At 36.5% G+C, this 14,296-nt stretch overlaps 2 protein-coding genes across 2 annotated transcripts; both read left to right on the plus strand.

Moving 5' to 3' along the window:
• Positions 1 to 814: 814 nt before the first annotated feature.
• Positions 815 to 5,544, plus strand: alkbh6 (alkB homolog 6). The gene is made up of 6 exons (XM_081367237.1): positions 815 to 1,140; positions 1,223 to 1,291; positions 1,384 to 1,444; positions 4,198 to 4,349; positions 4,437 to 4,535; positions 4,618 to 5,544. Exons 1-6 carry the CDS (start codon positions 1,081 to 1,083, stop codon positions 4,885 to 4,887), a joined length of 711 nt encoding a protein of 236 aa, XP_081223363.1. The 5' UTR covers positions 815 to 1,080; the 3' UTR covers positions 4,888 to 5,544.
• Positions 5,455 to 14,219, plus strand: capns1a (calpain, small subunit 1 a). The gene is made up of 11 exons (XM_081367238.1): positions 5,455 to 5,544; positions 6,252 to 6,326; positions 7,920 to 7,956; positions 8,803 to 8,895; positions 8,982 to 9,039; positions 9,123 to 9,187; positions 11,095 to 11,163; positions 11,390 to 11,468; positions 12,096 to 12,212; positions 13,499 to 13,557; positions 13,687 to 14,219. The coding sequence occupies exons 2-11, from the start codon at positions 6,280 to 6,282 to the stop codon at positions 13,711 to 13,713; spliced, it is 651 nt and encodes a 216-aa protein (XP_081223364.1). The 5' UTR covers positions 5,455 to 5,544; positions 6,252 to 6,279; the 3' UTR covers positions 13,714 to 14,219.
• The last annotated feature ends 77 nt before the right edge of the window (positions 14,220 to 14,296 follow it).

A 14,296-nucleotide genomic window follows, 5' to 3' on the forward strand; every position in this document is an offset into this window, starting at 1 on the left:
GGCAACCCAAACTCCCCAAAAACCGCAATACTACAACCAGGTAAATGCACGTTACAACACTCAACCATAATGGTTCACATATCAGAACAGTTGTGTGCTGTTAGCATTTCTATAATGCACTTGGGTTCAAGACAAGGAGTACATGATGTTTATTATGCTTCACATTTTTATGATGTGTTTCACAGTTGTTGGTCTCGCTCAGTTTATGCAGCACACACTGCAGTGGCCGGTTTCCCCATTTACATGCTGGTCTGTTCCTCTCTCTGCTTGCAGTGGTCAAGAGTGATGAAGGCTTATGCAGTCCGCGCTGTGCTCCTGGAGTTGATATTGTTAGCATTATCACACCTGATCAATAACTATTAATGAAGGAAACCATGGCTGATTCAAGATGTGGCTCTTGCTCTGCCGTTGCCATGGAAACCGGAGCTGCAGCGCTGCAGGCTCAAATTGGGAGTTGGGAGAAAAAGAGAGGAAAAAAAGCGATAGAGAGGGAGGGGGTATTTCAGCTGGAATGGGGGAGAAAGGTAGTCCCTATAGTTACAAGCACAAACGCAAGTGTTTCATGATCCTTTTATCACTTTACTTACAAGCGAAACATCTCTGGCTATCTAATTTTATTAAAGAATTTATTTGTTTTTGTAAATAAATATATATATGAATTGTCTTTAGTGTCTTGGAGGCATTCGTGTACTTCTTTCATTAAAATATCATGGTCTTCTATTGAGAAGATTTATGCTTATGCGTACATTCTTGGCGATTCATCTCAATGGTCACAGCGCCCTCCTCTGAATGCGCAGTACCGCTCCGAACCTCCAGGCGGCGACGGGGAAGTCACGTGCTTTACTCACGACAGTACGCGAGGAAACTTCATACCTAACACATCCTGCTCATTCAGCAACAGTTCAGTGATTTAAAACTTAGATGCCACTGTAAACATTAGTGAAGGGTTTTTTTTTATGTTTGTCATCTTATGTTTAGACGTAGTTGCTTTTGAAGAACGTTTGTTTAGATACTCGTGGAACGACAGTCATTTGCTTGCATTGCCAATAAATCTGCGATGGTTAAATATTCACAAGAACGATGGCAAATCCATGTAACATTAACATTGCTACTGACCTGGAAAAATTCATTGTGAAAGAGGTAATTTGTCATGAATGTAATGTTTGAATGAACGCATATTATTGTTTTTTACTTAATTTTTTTACTCAATGTTAATACTTAGGCTCCTCCAACTATTTATTATATTCCAAATTTTATAACGGAGACTGAGGAGGAGTATCTGTTGCAGCAGGTAGGACTTTTAAATGGTTTGGTTTCCTACTTTCTACACCTACATAACATGTCGTCTGTCGTTTACACTCTGGCCTGTGTCTCTTTTGTAAGGTATACAGAGCTCCCAAACCCAAGTGGACACAGTTGTCAGGGAGGAGGCTACAAAACTGGGGTCAGTATAGGCAGTTTGACACACACTACATACGCACTTTTTAATGGAATAGTTTATTATGTGCAGTTTATTACATAAGTGCTTATGTGTTTAAAGATTTGTATCATATTTAATACATCAGGTGTTTTTGCCCCTTATATAGTATGATATAGAGAATTAGAGATAATATGGAGCCAGTTTTCTTCAGAGGCCCAAACTATGCAATTTGGTGCAGATGTTATTTATATGTCCAAAAACTAAGATAAAATTCTGATCGATTGTGATGTAAATCAATGAGATTTTTACAGCAGAATAGCAGACTACTACATAAAATGCATATTCATATCAGTTGTCACTTACTATATATCTCCCAATAATATGCCTTATTAAGATGATATTTAAATGCTTATTTTTACTATCAAAGCTCTGTAGTTAAAATTGTGTGACACAAACCTATAAGGGAATACAATACGATGATGATTGAGATGTACAAACAAACATTCCTCAAAAACCTGTAGTATCATATTTTATATATTTTAACATTTTTCTAAAACATTATGTATGGATACTCAAGTAAAGTTGCTTCAGTCCAGTAAATTTTCACTTTGAAATATTACTAACAATGTAAAAGTTATTCTTACGTTTACTCATCATTACAGATTTCACAGCAAAAAGACATGTATCATGACCAGAAGGTGGCCATTTTAAGAATTATACTAAAAGGCCTTCTACTTTATAAATAAGTAGTATGAACTATCAGTCAGAGGGCAAAAGACATGTAGTATATTATGCGGAACAGGATTTTCAGCAAAGCTTCAATCCAGTTAATAATTTAGAGACCTTAAAAATGAATGTATTAAAATATATGATACAATAGTAGAGGTTTAAAGAGTAAATGATATACCATACTTGAGTAAATGTACAGATACCTTACAGAAAAAATGACAATACGACTTGAGAAAAGTCTTAGGCCTGGTTTCACAGACAGGGTCAGACAGTAATTTACTTGTACTGAATGTAGGCTCAAAGATGCACTACTCCTCAACAACTATGAGACATTGCATCCGCAGAGCCATTCGTATTGCGGATGACCCCTCTCACCCTTTCATGGATTGTTCACCCTTCTGCCATCTGGCAGAATATAGGTAAAGCAGCATCCATGCCACCACCAGCAGACTTCGGAACAGTTTTTTCCCTGAGACAGTGAGATTACTCAGAACACCCGGCTGCCTCCCAATACTAGGGCTGCACAATATATTGAAATTATCGAAATATCGCAAATGTGTAAACTGTAATATGCATATTGAGCTGGGGTCATGAAGAAAAGACAAAGAGAAAATCACTCACTGCTCTTGGCTGAATAACTTTTGTAGCTTTAATAAGAATCAGTATATATTTAATTAATACAGTAAAAAATATAAGCAGGCTTTTTTTTTTGATTATTCAATTTCTGTTGTTAAATAACCCTAATGTAGGATAACCTGACCCGTGGTTTACACTGATGTTAATATAACACTTCTTATGCTACAGTAAAACACTGCTGTTAACTTTCAGAAGCTGTAGGGATGTCTTCTTGTCACAAAAAGAATGTGAAACACGTATGTAGGTTATATCATTTTAAATATATTTTAAAGATAAAGTTTTTTTACACACTTTAAGCATTATCGCATATCGAATATCGCATTATTTAATGAGTTATCGCATTTTTCTTCAATATCGTGCAGCCCTACCCAATACTCATCTGGGTTAGTTGAACATCATAAATGGTGTTATAGACTCATAACACCATACCCAGTAAGGTTCATCATACCTAGTAAGGTTCATACCTGGGTTAGTCGAACACCTAACCCAATAAGACTCATACCTAGTAAGGTTCATACCTGGGTTTGTCGAACACCTAATCCATTAAACATTCATATCATTATACACACACTTACCCAGTAAGACTCAGTACTACTGCAAACTGTACTTGCATAAAGTAACTGCATCAGTCACTTTACTAGTATTGCTGCTATACTTGTGCTGCTATGCCATAAAATAATCATATTCCATGTTTACAACTTCATATTCAGTATTACTATTTATTTATTTATTTTATATATGTGTATATATATATATATATATATATATATATATATATATTGTTGCGGGGATGAGCAATAGACAGACACAGTGGGAGTGGTGTCAGGCCTTGGAGTGGCATTTATTAAAGTAAATAAACATAAAAATGTCCAAAAATGGGGGAAATAAAGTGTTAAAACAAAAGGGGATCTGGTGTCCTCATCGTGCCAGGGAATCGTGAAGGACGGGTAGTGAAGAGATGGGTCCAGGTAAGGGGGCGGTGTCCGGTGGTCGCACGCGCTTCTCTCTCTCTTTGGTCTGAGGCGGTAGGGAGCCTATATATAAATATATATACACTTATGTAGTCTTGTAAAATGTTCCGTGTTGCACCATGGTCCTGAAGAAATGCCATCTTGTTCCAATGTATACCTGTTATATAGAGGAATGACAATAAATATGCACTTGACTTGCCAGTGAGTCATTGCTTTGCAATCATGTTTATTTTCTAAAATCAAAATAAAACTGAACACTTTAATATTGCAATAAATCAAGGTCGACACAACTGTACAATAGACTTCATAGGGTTAATCACTATAGTCAGATATACTTTATCTTATTTCTGTTTGATGACATCAAAAATAAATATGGGATATATTTATAAAAAATTATGTATTTTCATTCATCATTGAAATAATTTGTACTTTCTTTTACAGGTGGATTGCCAAATCCCAAAGGAATGCTCACTGAAAAGCTCCCTGATTGGCTGCTAAAGTACACAGAGAAAATATCTGCTCTTGGAGCTTTTGCAGGAAAGGCAGCTAATCATGTGCTTGTAAATGAATACAAGCCTGGGGAGGGAATTATGGTAAGGCGAGTGAGTGGATTTCTTTTTAATTTCCTGTAGTTATCATTTTTAACCCACCCTTTTTCATTTCAACCTTCTCTCCCTCAGCCTCATGTGGATGGACCACTGTATCACCCCACAGTAACAACTATCAGTCTAGGTTCTCATACGGTTCTAGATTTCTACAAGCCTGTTTGTGAGACTCAGGTAGCAGCAGACAGACTCACACTAACAATCTCATCTAACTATCAAACATCAGTCTCTTAATGGTATCCTCCTCTCTCTGCAGTCTGAAGTTCCTCAAACAGAAAAAAGCCGCTACACACTATCGCTGTTGGTACAACGAAAAAGTCTGCTGATTCTCCAGGATGATATGTACAAGTGTTACCTGCACGGTATTCAAGGAGTTGCTGAGGATATTTTGTCAAAGCATGTGGTAAATCTCTCATCAACGGGTGCTCACGTGGGCAACACCTTGCCCCGAAGCACCAGAGTCTCCCTTACCATCCGCCACGTTCCCAAAGTTGTCCGGGCCAATCTGTTGCTTGGCAAGAAGTAACGCATACAAAGACTTGACTGAACTTTGAACTAGACAAACAGGTTATTCATGTTTACACCCTTAAAGCAAAGTCTGTAAATGCAATACACAAAAGTGGCTACAACTTACAATATATTATTGTCCATGCAAAGCATTAGTAGTGTCTTTAAGGATATCTTACTGTAGATATCTTAATGGGTGCCATTTATGCAGCAGCCTTTGAAATATTTGTCCTCTGAAGCCTGAAAGGTCTACAGGGTTGTCTAATCTTGTACAAACACATCTACATTGACCATTTTCAGTGAAAAGATAAACAAATGGCTATTTTACAACTAAATAAATGAAGTGTATTGCTGTATTTTCTGACTGTTGTAACGTTAGTGTTTTAACTCTCTTTGTATTATCCTGTACCGGTCTGACCTAACTAGTCGCTCAAGTGTCGCGCCTTTCCCTCCTTAAATTCGTGGAAATATGGGATGGTCTTTCTCTACGATGTTTGCGTTTAGCTCTTTTGGAATGTGGGTTGTGTTTTCACCATAGACTGTTCTTTTTTTTTTTTCACTCTGACATTTACGCTGTTTGCGTAACTTATTTTAGAATCCGCGTATCCTGTCAGATGCGAACTGTACTGCCGTGTGACAGGCGACAGTTTACATTTACCCCATTCTCTCTTTTCTGGTAAGTGTATTCTTTCTACGCGCTTAACAGCTAATTAAAATGATTCGTACACGTTTACTAGCAAAAATGTTGCCCAGTAAATGTAAGTAATTTGCGGGTTTTACTTGATTAATGCGGATACATGCCAGGTAACGTTAGCTTGTTTAGCGTGCTAGCATGTTTTACTCGCTTCCAAATTTGGTTGAGCATCTAAAAACACACTCATGCTTGATTATTATTTTATTGCTAAGCCTTATTTTTTAAAGAGGACTAACAAATACTGTTACCAGGAGAAGTTTTTCTGCTGACGAAAAAAACAAACGTCTACAAACCTATGGTCCGTATTTCATGCGATTTGCCAAGATGAAAACGCCCATGGATTGCATCTAAACTCTATTTAATCGTCGTTTTATACATAACGTTACTTCGCTTGGTACATGTGTGAGTTTTTTTCTCTCTTGCGGTTTAATTAGTGTGGGTGGTGGATGGATGGGGAACATACTTGTAGTAGGTGTGTCCGCAGTTTTTAACATGATTGACATTCGCAAACCCCATGTGAGCTCATATTTCTGTGAAACCTTTCAACAAACGTGCTTTTTAATGTAATTTGTGTTGCTATGAATAATGTGTGTATACTAATGTATTTAAGTTTGGTGTGGTTCTGTTAGTGACTATAATGTATGTATAACAATTCAGAGACGTTATTCTTGCTTTCTTCTTCCTCTCAGGAAGTGAGTGAACCATTTGTGCCACAAGATGTTCCTAGCCAAGAAATTCCTTGGAGGCATTATTGATGTGGTCAGGTGAGGCAATATTTCACCACAAACCTGCTCTCTTTCATCCATATGTAAGCCAGCCTCTGAAGCTGGAATCTCACTTTATTATTATTATAATGCTTCAAACAACAAAAACAGGAAAAAATAAATAATCCTACATTTAATCCTACAAATAAAAACACAACTATGGTATTATACATGATCTTAAAAAGAGACCAAGCTAATATTTATAGCTTTCCTATTAGTGATTTGAAACACATGTACCTGTAGAGAGAAAATTGGAACTCATACAATTATAAAATTAAATACCCCTGATTTTTAACACTGTTATCATACTTTAACACCGTGTTTCTCAACTCCAGTCCTCGGGACCCACCTCCCAGAATGTTTTAGGATGCTTTTTACACTAGCACTTTTTGTGCACACCAGAGTTCGGTTCCTATGAACTCCGGTACAGTTTGCTGCTGATATGAACACAATCACTTAGATGTCTTCCTGTTCAACACACTGAGAAGCTGATTTTCTGAATCAGGTGTTTAAATTAGTGAGACACCTAAAACATTCTGGTAGGTAGCTGAAGATGAGAAACACTGCTTTAAATAACCAAACATTACATTTTCAAAAAACAAATCTGGACAAGTTTGATCAACAATAAACATAGACACATTCCTCTACAGCCCTTTCACAAAGCTACAATGCCAGATAAGATGGGCCACAGATACCAATTGCATTGACAAGAGCAGCTCACATGCATATGCATGTCAAATAAAAATAATTTTAAAAAGGAGCTGAAAATTCCTTGTGAGGGCGGATCGAAAAACTTGACAACTTGGGTGGTCGTACTTGGGTTTACAAGAACCAACTCAAACCGTGAACAGAGTTTTTTTTTTTTTTTTTTCACGTGAATTTTATAGGCCACATTCAGTTTTTGACCATTTCAGTATGACCATAAAATAATAATTATGATTTTATTGTGATTTATTAAATATATTAAACAAAATAATAACAAAAAACATGTAAAACAAAAAAATGAGAAATACATGATGTACCTCACTCTGAAAAGCACATATATTTATTTATTTAAATGGCAGCCTGGGCAATTTGACAATCACGCTATACCATATCACAATATCAAATTTATTTCGATATATGGTGCAGCTCTGCTCTAAACCACACACGGGTTGATGATGTCACATCTACTGTTTTTTCATCCTCTTCTGTCTATAACACTTAAGAATGGAAGAGAGGCTAAATTACTGCTTCTGTTATACTTCTTAAAATGTGTTATTGTTTAACTTTTATCTAATGACTATAAATCAAATAATTTAAATTGACTTTAATTCATTTAAGCGCTTTGTGGGACTGTAGTTCATTCCTTTATAAGCTATAATAAGGACAGTCTTGTAACTTTGCAGTAATATATGTTCAATAAACAGACTGTTCTGCATCCACTATCTTATTTCTTTTTTTAGAGTTGGGATCAGTAGTACTGCTGTCGTGGTAGTAATATTTGTTTATTAATAAGATGGAAATACTGTACCAAAGTGTACAACTGTGACTTCTTGTGAATGTGTAGTTGATTAGAAATCATAATTATGCCTTCTCATCCTGTTTCCACAGCAACATCGACCCCGGCCAGTTTGTGCCTTCTGAACCTGTGAGTAACAGGAGCTCTCAGTGTGAGAGTGTCTCTGATGGTTACTTGTCAGTCATCTCTGATCTGTTTCAAGAAAGAGCCAATAGAAAGAATCCTGCAGTGTTGTGTAGTGTAGCACCCTTATTTTTGATGTGTACACTCAATAATAATAAAAGTATCTGTATTATTTCTACAGAACTCTTTGAAAAGTGAATTATGAATGGAAAGCAATAATATATTTGGGGCTCAATTGTGGCACTCAATCATTTGGGTAATTAATAAATCATTTAATTAAGTAATTGATGAATTATTTGAAAAAACAAATCAATAAAAAAAATTATCGGTTAATAGAAATGTAGATAAATCATTTAAAGTACATAAAAATACATATTGTATTAATATTAGATATATTCAGTTTGGCAATTAAGGACAAAAATGGTTAAAAAAAATAATGTTTTGTTGAGGAACAGATTATAGGGCAATAGACAAATTGAGAGAATGCATTTGTCAATCACTTTGTTATCACATAATGATTATGGTGTCACCTATTTACGTTGCTTCCTGAAAAACTGGGCTTGAAAAACCTTTTAGACTTTTGAAGAGCTATATCTAGTATGATTTATTCTTTGTCAAATGCTTTTTTATGTTTTAGTAAATAAATCCAACTGCTAAAAATTAATCAAAGTGTTACCTGTATCATAAAAGACACTGTACAGTGTGTATCTGGTAGCTTAGTTAAAACATGAATGATGGAGAGTTCTATATTAGGACCATTCCAGAGTAATATATTAGTAATTTTTAAATATTTTAGTAAATTTAAGGCATATTTGCATTGGAGATGCTGATAGTCTTGAGATCCTTCCCCAGCCCCCGCCCCGCAGACCGCTGGCTTATGCTGAGGTCAACGAGTCAGAGGAAGAGAAGCAGTTCCGTAAAGTGTTCCAGCAGCTCGCTGGCGATGTTAGTATTACGCAAACAAATATTCATATATACACCGATACGTACAATAAACGCTGACTGTTGTGAAACATTTCCTTTTGTTTCAGGACATGGAAGTAAGCCCCAATGAACTGATGAACATCCTCAACAGAATCATCTCCAAACGTGAGTGGTATGTGGGGGTATGTGTGTGTCTGATGTTTGCTGCTGTGTAATGCTGATTCCCTCTGCCCTGTATGGTATTGCAGATGGTGATCTGAAGACAGATGGCTTTACCATCGAGTCATGTAGAAGTATGGTGGCTGTCATGGATGTATCCTTCATTGTTTGATCTGAACAATTGCTTGAATACAAAATCGCTGATTTTAGCGGAAAATCTATTACAATAATTCTGGCCGATACTGACAGAAAGATAATTATTTTGTTGGCTGTAAATGGATATACAATTTTGTCTTGACTAAAATTAAAACAAAATCAATTATTTTAGATGGTACAAGAGAATTTAGACATCACAACATTATAATGTACAGTAGTGCTGGGCGGTTCGACCAAAAATCAACATCACGGTTTTTTTCTAAATTATACCGGTTTCACGGTTTTTACCGGTTTTTTTTTGTGTGGTTTTTTTTTCTCAAGCATGATGGGTGTTTACCACATTTTCTACTGAGTGAGAGAGGAAATAGTGCAGTAGATTTACTTTTAATGCCCTATTTTATTGTCATGAGTGAATATTATAGAAAAAATCCACACTAATATTAATAATACAGGTTTGCAAGGCTGATTACAAAGAGGTGCCAGCAGGACGCGCTTTAGGAGCGGCAGAAACAGTGGTTTCCCCGGTAACGGCTGTACACAAAGCAGCAACGCTCATAAACACTGCTTTATCAGGAAAGATAAAGAAAGATTCAATCGTAATAACAAAGAAACTTTTCTAAAGACCGTCAGTTCACTTCATATACGTTAATACAGTATAAAAACACGCGCGCCGCAAGAAAAAAAGACTCTCACCCCCACACGTCTCGTGCCCATTCTAGTCAATGCTTGTGTTTCAGATCGAAGCTTCCCAGAAGCGGCTCTCCGCGCCGCTTCGCTAAATATAGGCGCCTGGTCTATTTTGACGCACCACGTGGAGGACGGAATAAAACCTTGTCGCAGCTGTAATGCGCCGCAGACGTGTGTTGTAAATGAGGGGTGAGACTGTGTCGCGCAGCGCCGCGTTCCGATTAAAGCGACATACACCGGTTTTGCGGTATATTAAAAATTCATATCGTAACAAAAATAAACACCGGTATTCGGTATGAACCGGTAAACCGCCCAGCACTAATGTACAGTGTGAAAGATAGATATTCATTTTGATTGAATGGTTGTTAGATGATATCAAAGGTAATATAAATGTGAAGATTAGCAATTAGCAAATATATATCTAATATCAACCAATACAGTAAATTTTTTGCCTTTATTGCGATAGGGTAGTTACAGTAGACAGGAAGCAAAGTTAAAGGGAAGTACCTGCTTTTTGACGTGTTCGCACCGCAGAAACTAGAAATGATTTTAGTTCTAGGAACTCCTTTTGGGGGAGCTAAATTAGCTCCTACTTTCAGAGTAGGGTCTAACCCAGCACAATAGGAATTACCAGTGACTTAATCGTACGCAATCGGCAATAACACGCCAAACACCAGCACTCGCCGTTTAAAAAAAAGTTGTGTACTCACACAGATTATAAACCTATATTTTTACCCCACAAACTAACTCTACAAACATGGAAAACAGTGATAGATGGACCTCTTAACCTTTACGCTAAGGAGAAAATCCAACGCAACTTTCGACCAAGCAAAACAAAATTATGTACTTCTGCTCAGCTAGCGACACTGGACATCAACCACATGGCAAACACTAATACTTTTTCATATACTGTATACTTTCTTTGTATAACAGTATCTAATAACGTATTAGACATGACTGTTGAACAGATCATAAACTAATCTAGAATAGGAGCGCTGTGTGCTCAGGCTCTGGCGTTCTCAGCACTGTAGAAATAAAAGTCAGCTGCGCCGCCAAAAAAGTCGAACTCGGGTTGCCTGAAGTACAATCATACTACATGTTTGTGTGCTGCCCATGAGACTTTCAGCTCCGACAACCGATACCATTATTATTATTTTTAAATCTTTGAGTCTGATGTTCAGATTTTTGATGGTGTTTGATCTTGACATTGTGCTCCAGAGTGACAGCACAGGTAAATTGGGCTTCCATGAGTTTAAACACCTCTGGAACAACATCAAGAAATGGCAGGTGAGTAGAGAATGTAACAACGGCAGCTTGAAGATTTGGCTTTGTGATTTTAAACTAGAGATTTGATTTAACTACGCTGGGTATTTGTATGTTGTTGTGTTTGATCTATTCGTATTGCTGATTGAATTTACATGTTTTCTTATGAATGTACAGAAAATGGAACTTTGCATTAAGAAAAAAACAAGAGAACGAAGTTAACATAACTAAGCTACTGTCTGTTTTATAGGCAGTTTATAAGGCTTATGACAGGGATCGCTCAGGAACTATTGGAGCAGATGAGCTTCCAGGTGCCTTCAAAGCTGCAGGTAAACACCCATTGTGGATTTACATCATCCTCACCTGTAATAATAACATTAACAAAACCCAATTAATGGATGTACGTTGTATTGATTATAAGACTGGTTGGTAAAAATTATCTTGGCCAATATTAGTCCTGTGCTATTTTCAGTCCAGTGGGAACTGGTCCCTAAACAAGGCTGGCACAATAGCTCTGTTCTCAGTGATGTTAAAGGGGTAACTCACCACTGACAAGATGGGTTTTTAATAAAAACTTTGCTGTCTATGCAGTAGAAAAAAACTGGTTCTACATGACTATAGAAAACAGAGAATAGGGCTGTGGTATTCCCTTTTGCCAAAAAGAAACTTCAACACCCATAATGCACTGGGTTCGATCTGACCATCCGTGAGCAGCAATACAAAATGTGGAAGTACAATCTGTAGTTTTAACAGTAGCCCTGGAGCTGTCAGAAGTCTGCTTTTCCTTTCAAATAAACCAGGAGATTAGGTTGCTAGTAACATGGAGTACACTTCATATACTGCCGACATGAAACAGATTAAAAATGGGCACACTTGTCCTTTAATATATATGCATTGTGCTGATCACATTTGAACTGTGTGTTCATCCTCTGTATAATCTCTTGTGCCTCCATCAGGTTTCCCACTGAATGAGCAACTCTTTCAGATGCTTATTCGCAGGTATAGCGATGAGAGTGGAAACATGGATTTTGACAATTACATCGGCTGCCTTGTGAGACTTGATGCCATGTGCCGTAAGTTGATAATAAAGGAAAAAAATACTTTTTAAATAGTTTTAGCTGAGTGAAATGGTTTCTTTCTTAGTGTTTAATAGCTCTAGGTGTACGCCGAGTAGAGTACAGGAAATGATGAGGAAACAAAGGAGTAACATGGTCTGGAAATGTAAACACTGACTTGGTCTTATTTTCCCTATTTTGAAAGATGGCTTGTTTAGTAGTCGTTAAATAAAGTGACGGCTACAAGGCAAGTTTATTGTGTACTCTTACTCTTATTTTATGTCCTTTGGTTCATGTCTGCTTTGAAGCCATGTGCTAGTGTACTGCTTGAGTTGGATGATGACTCGGCTTGCACTCACAGGCACTACAAATGTTTGTCCAATAAAATGCTTTCTATAATAAGAATTCCCCCTACCCCCAATACCACATGTCTCTGACTAGCAAATATCAAAACATGAGTGTGGTGTGTAACCTGAAGGCTACTGGAAAATATCAGCACAATAAAAGGCATCCCACCTCTCCACGAAGTTCCGGAAGTCTCCCAGCATTTTGATAGTGGCTCCCTGACGGCCGCAGATTATTCACAATATCCCAGAGATCGAGCAAGCGAGAGAGAAGCCCTGTTTCAACCCAGTATTAAGATGCGTTTTTTGGTAATCCGATCACAAGTGGTCAGCCAAGACGCATTATCGGTGACACCTGGTGTTTTGACCAGTGAAAATTTGATGCGTTTCAAATTTTGATTTGATTGAAATCGCTTATTAACCCGTAACACGCGGCTTATGTGAATATTATATTATTTATTTTTACGCATTCATATGCACTACCTTCCGGAAATTTGTTTTTTGCAAGGTGGGATGTCTGCAATAAAGAAAGAAAACATTGTTAATCAGTCCATTTCATGCAATCTATATGAGCAGCTGTTTAGGGAGTAAAGGTATTTTATCAAATTTACTCAGTTTGGTTACTTGTTGCTCCCCCTGTAGGCTATTGGAAAATTCAGCCATTTTGTTAATTCCTTCAGTATATATATTAAGATCATCTATAATATATGATGTCTCAGAGCAAACAAGTTCAAAATAAGATTTTTTAGCTGACTTGGTAAATAGTCGTTTTTGACTATCTAAACGTTACAGATAGTTAGTGTTCGCATATTTTTTTAATTATTAAAAATTAAATTGATAAATTTTAATAAATTAATGACCCTTTTAGCTATGTGTCAGTAATTTTATACAGAATAATAAATGATTCTTTATTTAATAAAGTGTTAAAGATACTTATCCGTGTTTTTTTGTTGACTTCAGGTGCCTTCAAGACTCTTGACAAAGACAATGATGGCACAATCAAGGTCAATATTCAGGAGGTAAGAAAATGTTGATATCTTTACAACTTAATGACACAAAGTTACATTCTCTTAAAAATAGTATCAAATTTACTGGGTATAAAAGGTTCTGTAATATATAATTATAAATGAAATTATGTCTGTTCACAGTGGCTGCAGCTGACAATGTACTCCTGAGTGATGTGAAGGTCTGCGATGACGTCAAATCAGTTATATGCAATAATGACATTATGCTTTACAGCTCCCTCTCTTGTTTTTCACACACTATAGCACTAATTCTAGTGAAATACCAGCATGGAGCTTTTCAACCTCTGGGGTTATGAGTGTCACTCAACTATGCCATTCTCTTTCTCTATACGTTTTTTTTTTTATTATTATTACTTTTACCGTTTTTAGTCATTTAGTCCATTAGTAGCATTGTTCAACAGAAAACTAACCAAAGACAGAAAATTATAAGAAATGTGTCAAAATAAACAAATATGCCTTTATGAAGGGTTTAGGGTTCAGCCACAAATATGCAAAACTGTTTTACATATTGATGTTGTCAGTTGGAGCCAATTTTGCATGAAGCCAAAGGGGGATGCAATGGATAAAAATAGTGCCACGAATTTATCATTAAATCTGGTGTCAAATACAATTTTATATTGAATAAAAAAATAAAGTGATAAACTTTGTTTTCTTCATCAGTTTGTTTATTGATTAATTCCATCATCATTGATGTATGTTTTGATGCAGTAATATTTTCCATGTTTCTATATAT

This window comes from Scardinius erythrophthalmus (genome assembly GCF_964197995.2).
Source record: "Scardinius erythrophthalmus genome assembly, chromosome: 5".
Classification (NCBI taxonomy): Eukaryota; Metazoa; Chordata; class Actinopteri; order Cypriniformes; family Leuciscidae; genus Scardinius; species Scardinius erythrophthalmus.

Excerpts from the sequence above, each read along its gene's own strand:
- alkbh6 (XM_081367237.1), top strand. The coding sequence starts at position 1,081 with ATGGCAAATCCATGTAACATTAACATTGCTACTGACCTGGAAAAATTC. Across the intron at positions 1,141-1,222 it reads AAAAATTCATTGTGAAAGAG|GCTCCTCCAACTATTTATTA; the intron begins GTAATTTGTCAT and ends GTTAATACTTAG. Across the intron at positions 1,445-4,197 it reads GAGGAGGCTACAAAACTGGG|GTGGATTGCCAAATCCCAAA; the intron begins GTCAGTATAGGC and ends TTTCTTTTACAG.
- capns1a (XM_081367238.1), top strand. The coding sequence starts at position 6,280 with ATGTTCCTAGCCAAGAAATTCCTTGGAGGCATTATTGATGTGGTCAG. Across the intron at positions 9,188-11,094 it reads GTATGGTGGCTGTCATGGAT|AGTGACAGCACAGGTAAATT; the intron begins GTATCCTTCATT and ends ATTGTGCTCCAG. Across the intron at positions 12,213-13,498 it reads GAGACTTGATGCCATGTGCC|GTGCCTTCAAGACTCTTGAC; the intron begins GTAAGTTGATAA and ends TGTTGACTTCAG.